Here is a 13,113-nt window from a genome sequence, read left to right as displayed (position 1 = left end):
CAATAGTACAGTGGGTAGGGTGCTTGCCATTTTATGTTACTTACTCATAATAAATAGCTCCATGTGAAATATTACTCCAACATCCTATGTGGTTCCCTGAGCACCACCAGGTGTAATTCCTGACTGCAGAGCCAGGAAAAACCTAGAGCACCACCTGGTGTGGTTCCCTCCACACCCCCCAAAAAAACAAAACAAAAACAAAACAAAAAACAGTTTCAACTCTACTCTTATGAAAATTCAGTAGAGAAGCTTCTGTTAGTCTCACATCTAAAAGCAAGTTTTCATCCACAGCATGAGCTAGGCAGTGGCTGGCACAGATGAAAGACAAAACTAAAAAACTGGGCTCTCACTAGGGCCTAATTATAGGACTCTGGGTTCTCTGGGTTTCTGAAACCAAGAAAACACTGAGAACTCTCAAGGTCATCTTCTACCCAGATAGGAAATGACCTGTAGAGAAGAGACTTAGAAATAGCAAACAAATAGGCCCAGAGGATACTCAGTGACCAAGAGCACCTGCACTACAAACTAAATGGTGCAAGTTCAATCCCTGGGGGCACCACATCTGCTAAATGCAACTACAGTGCTTTCTGGTCATGCCATAGCCAAGTGTGCTTGAACATCACAACTAAAGGTACACAATGCCCAGTGAGCATCACAACCAAAACCTGTGTGAGCAGCATAGCTAAAAAGAGAGACCTTAGGTTAGCACAGCAACAGAAGGAATGCGACCCTCAGTGAGTACCAAGACTGACTGTGCCAGCACCTTATCCATGCATGGACACCCACGCACCAGAACAATGAAGGGAAAGGAAGGTGGGGGGCAGAGAAAATGAAAAGGGGAAAATAAATGGTAAAGCAAGCCCTTACCTGTGGTACTATCTCTCACTCCCCATACACCCAGGTTCTTACTAATGCAAGGCACATTCACTACCACTGCGCCACAATCCCCGATCTATGTATTTTTTCCAAATCAAGAGCTTTTTTTTTTCTTTTGAAGCAATGGAGATCAAACCAAAGACCCCATACACGCAAGGCATGTACTCTACCACTGAACCACAGCCCTGGCCCTGAGAAGCCTCCATTTTCAATGTATTTGAGTTGATGGGTCTGGGCAAATGCCATTTGGAGAACCCACCCCCAGGGATGCCTTCCTTCGCCAACCCACATTTCCCGGTGTGCCATGCTCACAAGGGGCCCATTCAGGCTGGGAACACCCACTCAAAGCAGGAAGAAACCACAGTTCATCTCATGCAAGCAGGACTCCACAAAGCTCTCAAGCATCCAAAGAAATGCTCTTTTCATGAACGCCCCTCCTGGCCAAAGAGACTGCCCATTGTTCCCAATGGAACAATGAGGAGCCCCTGCCAGCAGCCGAGGGCACAGTCCCTGGAAGGCTTGTTCCCAGTCTGCCCACAACTTGGGTCGAGCGAAAGTCCACATTGTCTCCAGACAGGAGGCTCTGGGCAATAAAAAGGATAAAAAGCCATTTTCACAGACTCCATCAAAATGACACATCCAGGGGCTCTAGAAGCACCCAATCATTTCAGTGATGCAAAGATATCTCTACTGAGCCTCCTAATTGAGGAGGGCTGAGAACGTCTGTAGGCATTGCCCACCATCCTCATCCAGACAGTCCAGTCTGAAGGGAGGCACCAATCCCAAGGGAAAAAAGAGTCAAAATTTGCAACTCACACTACAGTCAACTCCAAAATGTCTAGGTCTGCCTACCAAAGACCAAGCCAGCTTTGGGTCCCATCTACACGGAACTTACAAATGAAGAGGGAAGTCCTGTGAGAGCAAATGTCAGCCATGACGTGGAATGAGCCTCACAACCAGGCATCCAGTCTGATTAAAGGAGCACACACCAGACCCATGTGTCCCAAGACCAAAGGAAAGGAGACAGTCCACAGAACAGGTCTTTCAGGAAAACTTGATAGCCATGAGGCCTGGGGCCACCTGCAGTCCCTTCCTGCATCACTGTGTCAATGGTGTCCATCTGGGAGTTAAGTTGGGTCAATAAAAGCATACTGATTATCAAGGAAGAGCTGAAAAACAGGTGGATAAGTGACAGTCTGGCCAGGCTGAGATGGCCCAAGGCTTATGTGGATATGAAACATTGTTAAGCAGCAGACCTATGTTTGATCCACGGCAATTCCATATGGTCCTCCCACACTCTGCCAGGAATTATGCCTAAGCACAGAACCAGGAGATCTGAGCACCACCAGGTGTGGTCCCAAAACAAACCAACAAAAAAATTAAAGTAAGGGGAGCTGGAGCAATAGCACAGTGGGGAGGGCATTTGCCTTGCACGCAGTCGACCCAGGTTTGATTCCCAGCACCCGAGCACCACCAGGAGTAATTCTTGAGTGCAGGACCAGGAGTAACCCCTGTGCATCGCCAGGTGTGACCCAAAAGGAAAAAAAAAAAGATCAAGAGTGCATGGCTTGCATTCCAGGGGCCTGGATCCCTGGTGGTACTATTCCCTTACCACAGAGGGATGGCAAGCATTGATGGCAGTAGCCTTCAGCACTGTCAGGTATGGCACAAAAACAGAAAGGGGTGAAGGGATGTAATCTCCTGTGAGCACTGCAACTAAAAGATGTGCAAACACCTCAGCTGACCAGGAAGTGTGACCACTGGTGAACACCAACTACAGCTAAGGGCCTCGACACTGAGTGTTAGCCTCAGTGCACACTGCTGCGAAGTATGCGAGTTGCACACCTGACAACACCCCCAACCCCCATAAGCATCACAGCCGAGTGTATGTGCAACCCTTAGTCACTGCAACAACAGCAATGATAAAGGGAAAGGGGGTGGCAGGGTTAAAAAAATAATAAAAACTTTTTAATTAGAAAGAAAATAAGGCACATTCCTAAGAAAAAAAAAAAAAACCATGAGGAGGGGGGATGATACACGTAGGGTATCAATCAAGCGACAGCAGATAAAAATGGTAAAATATGGGGGGACTAGAGAGATTGTTTAGGGGTTCCAGCACTCGCTTTAAGCAAGCTTTAATCACTGCTGGGTGTGGCAAAAATTTTTCCAAAAAGGAATAGAAATCTATTGTGATCTCAGGTCTAAGCTGTTATTTGTGTGTGGCCCACAGACATCTCTGAAGAGAAAATGATGAAGGGGTTCACTGTGAATGGTAGGAGCCGCAACAATTTTTTCTTTTTTTGAGGAAGAATGGGTTTGGGGGCCACTCTTGGCAGTACTCAAGGGCTATTCCTGAGGGCTGGAGTGATAGTACAGCAGGTAGAGTGTTTGCCTTACATGCGGCTCACCTGGATTTAATCCCAGCATCCCATATAGTTCCCCAGCACTACCACGAGTACTTCCTGAGTGCAGAACCCACGAGGAACCCCTGAGCATTGCCAAGTGTGACCCCCCCAAAAAAAGGGCTATTCCTGATTCTGTGCTCAGGGGTGACCCCTAGCAGTGCTCAGGGGATGATATGGGGTGACAGGGATCAAATTAGGAACAGCTTCATTGCAAAGCAATATACTAAACCCTTGGTACTATCTCTCCAGTCCTAGATTTTCTCTCATTTTTTTACACTATACAATTAAATTAAACATCTTTATCATAAGGAAGAAGGAAACTCTTACAAAGACCCTGCAATCTACTTTTATGGATGGGGAAACCAAAGTTCCATGAAAGAGGCCAGCTTTTCTGATCTGATTTCCCATCTAACACAGCCCTGAAGTAAGACTGTTTAGAATAGTGTTATACCTGCATCTGTGTTGACTGATCAGCTAACTAAAAGATCTGCTTTCTACAGATAAACATGCTTAGATAAAATCCGATTTCCCCAATAAAATCTCATAATTCTCCTGGTGAGTAAACCTATTACAAAAATGTCTCTCTCAGGCAGATTCCTGAATACAGAATCAGGACCCCTGAGCACTGCCAGGTATGGCACCAAAACAACAACATAAAGTCTCTCTTTCTTGGGGCCAAAGTTATAGTACAGACGGTAGGACACTTGCCTTACATATGGCCAAACCGGGTTCAATCCCTGGCACCCCAAATAGTACTCCCAAGCACTACCAGGAGTGATTCCCGAGTGCAGAGCAGGAGTAAAACCTGAGAACTGTTGGATGTGGCCCAAAACCAACCCCCTGCCAAACATACCAAAAAAGTCTCTCTTTCTTGGGGCTGGCATGATAATAGCAGGTAGGGTGCTTGCATTGCTCAGATAGGGCGGCTAATCTAAATTTTACCCCAAGTATCCCATATGGTCCCAGAAGCACTTCCAGGAGTGATTCCTGAGCACAGCCAGCTGTGATCCAACGACTAAAAAAGAAAAAAAAAAAGTCTCTCTGGAGCCTAAGAGACACTACAGCAGGTAAGTCACTCACCAAGCCTGGGGCCAATCCAGATTCAATTCCCATCACACCATATGGTCCCCCAAGCACTGCCAGGAGAGATACTGAGCACAGAGCCAGGGGTCAGGTCCTGAGCACTACTGCATGTGACAAAAAAATTACAAAAAAAAACCCACACCCATACATGGAAGGTCTACATGGATAGGAGACAGGAGTCAAGAGCCTGAACAATATCCTCTGTGATGCCACCTCTCAACAGGTATCAACCATTTTGCCATTCATGAATGAACTCTAATCCAATGTGAAACAAAAATGAGCTTTTCAGCTGAGTTCTAAATCTCTGAATTCCAGGCCATAAAATGGTAAGACAAACTGGTAGTTGGGCCAATAATACAGAGTTCAAGGCACTTGCCCAGCATGCATCTGACCTAGTTCAATTCCTAACATCACCTATGGTCCCCTGAGCACCACCAGGAGTGATCCTTGAGACAGAGCCACAAGGAAGTCCTGAGCACTGCCAGGTGGGACCCCACCTCCAAAAAAAACAGACAAATTGATAGTTTTTTTTTTTTTTTTTGCTTTTTGGGTCACACCCAGCGATGCTCAGGGGTTACTCCTGGCTTTGCACTCAGGAATTACTCCTGGCGGTGCTTGGGGGACCATATGGGATGCCAGGGATCGAACCTGGGTCGGCCGCGTGCAAGGCAAACGCCCTACCCGCTGTGCTATCGCTCCGGCCCCAGACAAATTGATAGTTTTAACCAGTATGTTTTCATGGTTCAATTATACCAAAAGATATCTAGGACACCATAGATATGTAAATATCTCAGATAATGAGCAGATACAAAAACTATCATAACAAAGTATAAATCTTTTTAATTTGGGGGCCACACTCAGTGGTGCTCAGGGATTACTCATGGCTCAGGGATCATGCCTGGAAGACTCAGGGTACACCCAGGTATCAAACCCAGATCAGCAGCACACGAGGCAAGCACCCTACCTGCTGTACTACCACTCCAGCCCCACAAAATATACATCTTAAAATATTTTTGGCTCATTTTTCATAACACACTTCAAGTGGAAGAACACTGTTGCACAGAATACAGTAAACAATGGCTGTGAGCCAACTCCAGTCTGCCACCTGCCTTTGTATGGCCTATGAGCTAAAAATGATTTGTGTATTTTCAAATGATTTTTTAAAAAAATATCATTTCTTGACATGCAAAATCTGTATGAAATAAACATTTCAATGTTCATAAGTACAGTTTTATTGGAAGACAGCCATACCCTTTCATTCATATTTTGTCTGTGACTACCTTCCCAACTATTTTCTCTACTTACCGACAGAGCCGTGACAGAAATGACAAGCCTGTGAAGCCTCCAATCTATAGCACAAACCCTTTAAGAAACAGCACGTCGGCACACTCCATTCTGGAGTCACCCACAGCCCACTCAAGGTGTGTAACTTCTCTCCCTTTACTGTTGGCCTTTCTTTTTAATATTTTCCAATTTTCCTCTTTGGAGAATTTTACATTTTCCTTAGAATTAGTATCCTTCCTCAATTAATCTATTTTACATGGGGGAAAAAAGTATGCTCACTTTTGCTCTTGGACATGATTATAGCTTAAAGGATATACCCTACCCACCTACTGACCACCGTGTAAACTCACTCAGAATCTAGGCGAAAGGTCAAAATCCCACAATCTAGTCAAAGGGGTGATCCTTCTCCAAACAAAAGCTCCTGTTTGATCTGATCAACTTTGTCATGACATTGTTCCATTACACAGATTTCAGATCAAATCCTCTTATTCTCCAGGGTTGCATTCCCCAAAGGAGAAGGGACAAGGCTGATTTTGGTTCCTTAGGAATTACATTCATTTTAGTACACAAAGATCATCAAATCAAAGGGGAGAAAGATCCTATATTTACTTATACTTTATACCTTAGTTTACTGTGGGATCACACCCAGTGATGCTCAGGACTTACTCCTGGCTCTGCACTCAGGAATCACTCCTGGTGGGCTCTGCAACCAACCATATGAGGTACCAGGGGTCAAACCTGGGTGAGCAGCATGTAAGACAAGCACCCTCCACACTGGACTATTGCACTGACCCCTTTAAGCCTTATTTAAAAAATGGGTTTGGGGGCTGGAGTAATAGTACAGTAGATAGGGCGTTTGCACTGCATGTGGCCGACCCGGGTTCGATTCCAGCAACCCACATGCTCCCCGGAGCACCGCCAGGAGTCTAAATATATATATTTGGAACCAGGAATGTAACTTAAGTGGTAGAGAATGATCTTTGTATGTCTGAGGCCCTGGGTTCAGTCCTTGGCACCATATGGCCCTCTCCAACCCCAATACTTCATAGTGGCTCCTGAGCACTAAGAGTCATGGCACCCCACCCCACCCTTCCAAAAATAGGTTCCAGCCTGGGATACTGCTCAAGTGGTAAGAGCACATCCCCAGTATGTACAAGTTCAATCTCTGGTAAAACGTGATCCCCCAACCCCAAACACCACCAAGTATAGCCTTAGTGGCTCCAAGCACTACCTAATGTGCCCTGATGAACCCTCAGTCCTGTCAAGAGTGGCATTAGTGTTCCCCGAGCTCCATCAGGCCTGAACACTGTGCTACCAGGCTCATACCATACCAAGTTAAGCACTGCTAGCATCCTCCTAAATATGCCCCTAATTAAAAGGAAAATAGGGTCGACAGTGACAGTACAAAGGGTAGAGTGCTTGCCTTGTACACGTACCACATATGGTACCCTGAGCCCCACCAGGAGTGATCCCTGAGCAGAGAGCCAGGAGAAGGTCCTGCCCACTGCAAAATTAAAAAGCTAGGATCTGCATGATATCCTTTCAGTAACAGTATTGTAAGACAGGCTGGGGGCCCTGGAGAGAAATTGGCAACATTGTATGACTGTAAGGCAATCATGAACTTTGTAGCTATGTATCTCAAGGTGATTCAATTTAAAAAAATGTTTTAATAAAAATGGAAACTAGGGGGCTGGAGTGATAGCACAACGGGTAGGGCGCTTGCCTTGCATGCGGCTGACCTGGGTTCGATTCCAGCATCCCATATGGTCCCCTGAGCACCGCTAGGGGTAATTCCCGAGTGCAGAGCCAGGAGTAACCCCTGTGCGTTGCCGGGTGTGACCCAAAAAGAAAAGAAAAAAAAAAAAAAAGGAAACTAGGCCCTGAGCACTGCTGGGATAGAGCTGGGGTATACTGGTATTCCTCATCACTGGATCTGAACACTGAACCACTGAGTCCAGTTAGCAAGTATCACCAGGAGCGCTGCTTTAGAGCACCACTGCCACACCACAAAAAAGAGAAAAACTGGTTCAACACATTTCAATTTCTCTAGTTCTTGGGTTTATGCCCACAAAAGGTGAGCCTTTTCTACACATAAAACTCCTAAATTCAATGACCCAGATACCTAAGCACAGATGTAACAGCTTTTTAAAGGTGACGCCCTCAGAATGAGAGCAAAAATAAAAATTTAGAATGCTATTCTGAGATATATGGGGACCCTCTGTGAACATCAGTGGGTGTCCCTCTCTTAAAAGGCACTAAGCTAAAGCTGGTCTTGGAAGAGTTGAACTCAAAATTGCTGGAGTTGAGAATTGAAAAAACTAGGGCTAGGTAGATGACTCAAAGGACGGAGAGTATGCTTTGCATGTGGGAGGTCTAGGTTTGATCCCTAGTACCACATGGTCCCCTGAAAACCCCTGGGAATGACCCCTGAGCACAGAACCAGGAACAGTTCCTAAGCACTGCCAAGCTATGTCCTAAATCCCCTACCCCAACCAACAAAATTTTTTGAAAAACTGAAAGATCACTAAATCAAAACTGAAATAAGATTTCTCCCTCATTCACAAAATGGAGACACGGACCCAAATGCGCGGTGCAGCTTGCGGGAGATCGAGGGGTGGGGAAGTACCAGTCTCCGCCCACCGTGGACACTTAAGGACAGTGCAGCCACTTGGGCTTCCCACTTGCCGCGCCCGCCGCTCCAGTATGACCGAGGAGGCCAAAAGAGCTACTTTGGACACCAGCAGCCCACTGAACAACTTGCAGTATGTGAACTGAGCATTTCCGCCAGGCTGCCCCGGCGGGGGCCCAGTATTTCTCTAGGTTTTCCCATCTTATGAGTACCATAAAAGGTTAAAAGATTGTAGCGATAGAATTTCTGGCAGAATTTTCCCTGGACTTTATACAGAAACCCAAAACCACGCGGCCGCTGCCATGGCCGTGCGACCTAATATCATCTAATCATCAGCAATATGAAACGGTTCCTTTTCAACAGGTTGGACTTTGGTGGAAAACCCTAACAAGAATAGTAAGTTTTTTGCTGAAATATTGAAGGCAATCAAAGTGGTAGCCATCTCTCTAGATTGAACTAAGCCATATCCCCACGCCGGCTGAGAAGAAATATCCTTCTTTCTCGGGAAGAATCGCGGCGTGGCATTAACCATAGTATGATGTCCATTAAGTTGACACGAACCTGGTGGCATGGGAATGGGATACAAGGGAATAAAGTATTATGTACATGGAACAGTGGGACGATGGTGGAATCTCGAGCCGGGGCCGATACCAGCACACTACTTTTGGTTCCAGAAACTGCTTGCAGACTTTCTACCAGACTATCAACTAAGCCAGAGCCCCACGCTGGCTGATGACGGGAAATAACCATCTTTTTCGTTTTTTTTTTCCCTTTGTCAGGCAGCATGGTGACTACTAAACAGGCATGAACTCGGTGGTGTGGGACGAGGGGGGGAAAAATAGAAAAGTTATGTAACAAACAGCGGGACTTAATATCTCTACATTCTCAGCAATGAAGAACTATCAAATGCTTCCTTGACAGTAGGACTGTCTTTTTTTTTGGGGGGGGAACCCCAGCAACAATAGCGAGTTATATGTTGAAACATAGAATGTAACCAAGATAAAGCGTAAATGAAGTGAAACTTATCACTTACAAGGGCGGGGACGGGGGGGGGGGGGGGGCGGGAGGGGGCGGGAGTTATACTTGGGTGGTTGGTGATGGAATATGGGCACTGGTGAAGGGAAGGGTGTTTGAATATTGTATAACTGACATAATCCTGAGAATTATGTAACCCTCCACATGGTGATTTAATAAAATTTAAAAAAAAAAAAAAAAAAAAAAAGATTTCTCCCTCATTTATACTTTATATCCAAGACTCACCTTGATAAGTTCTCCATTGGAGGCAATTAAATCTGTTGGAATGGTCACTCGAAATGAGCGTCCCACGACAGCTGTGCCATCAGGAATGCCAACCACTGTGGGCACAGCCTCGTGGAGGTCTGAGAGCACCGAGTGCATGGATGCCTCAAGCTGGTTCTCCCAGTCTCTGACAGCCTCCGAAGGTTCACTAGGCCAGTGGGACTGAGCCCCAGCCACAGAGAGCAGAAGGAGAAAGGTCCTCCCCCAGATGGGGAACAGCAGCAAGAGGTCCACAGACATCCTCATCCCAGGCTGAATCTGATCAAGCTAATGGTCTCGCTATGAAAGGAAACAAGTGATGTGGTCCCACAGCAGGGTCCTCACCCTCTGCACACCTGCTCCATCCCAGAGCTTCCAGAGCCTGCAAAAGAAGAGTAAAGTAAGACTTTAGCACACCCATGGTTTTGCCATCAGAAAAACAAAAATAATTATGTTTTCCCCTCAATTATTTCACAAATTTCAGGCAGATTAGATACATAAAAGAAAAAACCAGTCTGGGGCTAGAGCAATAGCACAGCGGGTAGGGCTTCTGCCTTGCACACGGCCGACCCAGGTTCAATTCCCAGCATCCCATATAGTCCCCCAAGCACCACCAGGCGTGATTCCTGAATGCATGAACCAGGAATAACCCCTGAGCATCACCAGGTGTGACCCAAAAGGCAAAAAAAAAAAAAAAAAAAAACCAACAAAACAAAACAAAAACCAGTTTGGTGGTAGTGGGATCAGTTAATCTTGTATATCAAGACCATAAATTATGATCAATACATTGTAAACATATTATTTTAACTATAATTTACTTTTAAAGTAAAAATCAGAACTGAAAACATTTTGGGTTAGCAGAGAGAGATAGTACAGAAGATAGTACTTTTGCCTTCCATGCACTGACCCAGATTCAATCCCTGCACCCCATGTTTTCTTTTCTTTTTCTTTTTTTTTTTTTTTTTTTGCTTTTTGGGTCACACCCGGTGATGCATAGGGGTTACTCCTGGCTCTGCTCTCAGGAATTACTCCTGGCAGTGCTTGGGAGACCATATGGGATGCTGGGATTTGAACCCAGGTTGGTCGCATGCAAGGCAAACAACCTACCAGCTCTGCTATTGCTCCAGCCCCCATGTTTTTAAATTTAGTTACTTTTACATTTAGTTAGTTGATCTTTTACTTTTCTAAACTGATTCTCCATCTTAAACCTTTCAGCTTATTTGTGAGGCCAGAGAAATGGTATGGAGGTTAAGGAATCTGCCTACATGTGGCTGCAACCAGGGCAAGGGTTTGAATTCTGGCACTACCACATGTGGTCCCTGAGCATAGTGAGGGGCAGTCCCTGACCATGGAGCCAGATGTGGCGCCATGGAGTCAGGATTTTATTTATTTGTAACAAATAAAATCATCAGCTTATATGAAAACAGTGAGACACACCCTGTCCTACCAGGAATATAAGCTCAGTCTGCTATCTGTGGACACATGACAACATGGGTATCTATTTCATGCGCATGACTAAGTGCTCTGCATTTAGCAAGCGGGTGATGTCCAGGGCACAACTCCAACTGCGAGTGTTGGTTTTCCATGCTCTGGGGAGAAAAGACCCATTGGCAACTTGGCAAAGACAACCAGTGTCATTCTGTTGCTAACTTCCTAAAAGCAAGACTCATGTCTCCCCAAGCTAGGATCTTGGCAGACTGCATTCTCACATCCGTATTAGGACATTCCTCTGGAAGGTTTTTACACAGCCTTATACTCACACGCTTGGTAATTCAGAGATGGAGGCACTGCAGAAATCTCCTCCTCCTCCTTTTTTATGGGAGGAGGGATGCTGTTTATATTTTGTTTGGGGGCCAGACCTGGCAATTCTCAGGGCTTACACCTGGCTCTGTACTCAGGATAACTCTTAGTGAGGATCAGGGACCATATGTGGTGCTGGGTATGGAAGCCAGGTTGGCCATGTGCAAGGCCAGCATGGCTCCAGCCCCTCTACCACTTTTCAGGAGCCAAGAAGAATTAACACCCAGTCACTGCCATACAGAGAGACGTTGTGGCCAGAAAGAACGTGGCCAGTGAAAGGAGAAGGTGCTCAGGAATCAGAAGACTGTGGCAGAGAGTCACACACTCATTTTCACAATAAACACACACACACACACACACACACACACACACACACACACACACACATCATAGTCTGAATACCAGTAAGTTTTCAGGGAAGTTCAAGAATACATCTCAGCTGAACTCAGTGATAGTGGTAGCACTGACAGAAGCTGCAGAATTCGCCCTACTGAGGGCGGGAAGATAGTACAGAGGTAGAGCTATATATGTTGTCCTACTGAAAAATGAGTAGTAACCGGAATAAGTATCTCATTTCTCTGCACCTGTATACAGTGCAGTGCCCACTACTATATCTCAACTCAGCACTACCCCAGACTCCATTAAGATTTAATCTCCAAATGCTATGTTATATAAAACTAGTACTTCAGGTGTCAAATCGCAAAGCATGTATTCAGCATGCAGAAGGCCCAGGTTTGATCCTCAGCACCTCATGGTCTCCAAACACTGAAACCAAGCACAAAGCCATGTGTAGGCCCTAAGTACTACTGAATGTGGGCAATACCCCCACCAAAAAGTCGTTTTGTTTTGGTTTTTGTTTGGGGGGGGCATACCTGACAGTGCTAAGTTGACCATGCTGTACTGAGTTTCAAAGCCATGGTGCCTTCATGTAAAGTTGTGCTCCAGCACTTTAAGCCATCTCCTAGGGCAGCAATTCAAACTTCCAAGGCTGGAGAAACAGCTCAAAGGCCTAGAGACTAGCATTACTAGAAATGCAGGTATTGTGTGTAGGATACCTGGTTTCAATTTCTGGCACCACCAAAAAAAGCACACTCATGGGGCCGGAGAACTAGTACAGTGGGGAAAGCCCCTGCCTGGCATGTGGCCAGCCTGGGTCGATTCCCAGCACTCCATATGGTCCCCTGAGCACTGCCAGGAATGATCCCTAAGTGCAGACCCAGAAGTAACCCCTGAGCATTGCCAGGTGTGGCCCAAAACAAAAAATTATAATTTTAAAATAAATTTCAGACTGAAAAATAAATAAAAGGGACCAGAGTGCTATGATAGTATAGTGAGGAGTACTTGCATGCAGCCAACCACTGGTACCACATATGGTGCTTCAAGACCTGAGAAGAGTCTTGAAGCACAGTGCCAGAAGTTAAGCTCTGAACACTGCTAGGTGTGGTCCAAAAGCAAACCAACCAAAAAAAAGTGTGTGTGTGTGTGTGTGTGTGTGTGTGTGTGTGTGTGTGTGTGAGAGAGAGAGAGAGAGAGAGAGAGAGATAGACAGACAGACAGACAGACAGACAAGGGGCTGAAGTGACAGGACTATGGGGGATAGGGTGCTTTCCTTGCATGAGGTCAACCTGGGTTCAATCCCTGACACCCCATATAGTCCCCATAGAATAGATACCTGAATAGAGCCATAGAAAGCCCTCAGCACCTATGGGTGTAACCCAAAAGCCAAAAAAAAAAAAAAACCAAGTAAACATCAAACAA

General features: G+C 45.7%; 1 protein-coding gene across 3 annotated transcripts in view; it reads right to left on the bottom strand.

The window, feature by feature from the left end:
- DAG1 (dystroglycan 1) overlaps positions 1–13,113 on the bottom strand; it is a 68,061-nt gene that overhangs the window by 10,422 nt on the left and 44,526 nt on the right. For all 3 annotated transcript variants that reach the window (XM_055135979.1, XM_055135977.1, XM_055135978.1), the window contains exon 2: positions 9,538–9,937. In XM_055135979.1, the coding sequence (XP_054991954.1) occupies positions 9,538–9,822 (285 nt within the window). In that variant the 5' untranslated portion in view covers positions 9,823–9,937. The remainder of the gene's footprint in view (positions 1–9,537; positions 9,938–13,113) is intronic.

The sequence above is a fragment of the Sorex araneus genome, chromosome 4 (assembly GCF_027595985.1).
Source record: "Sorex araneus isolate mSorAra2 chromosome 4, mSorAra2.pri, whole genome shotgun sequence".
NCBI lineage: Eukaryota > Metazoa > Chordata > Mammalia > Eulipotyphla > Soricidae > Sorex > Sorex araneus.
Note: the sequence above shows the minus strand (reverse complement) of the source record. Positions and strands in the feature narration are given on the sequence as shown.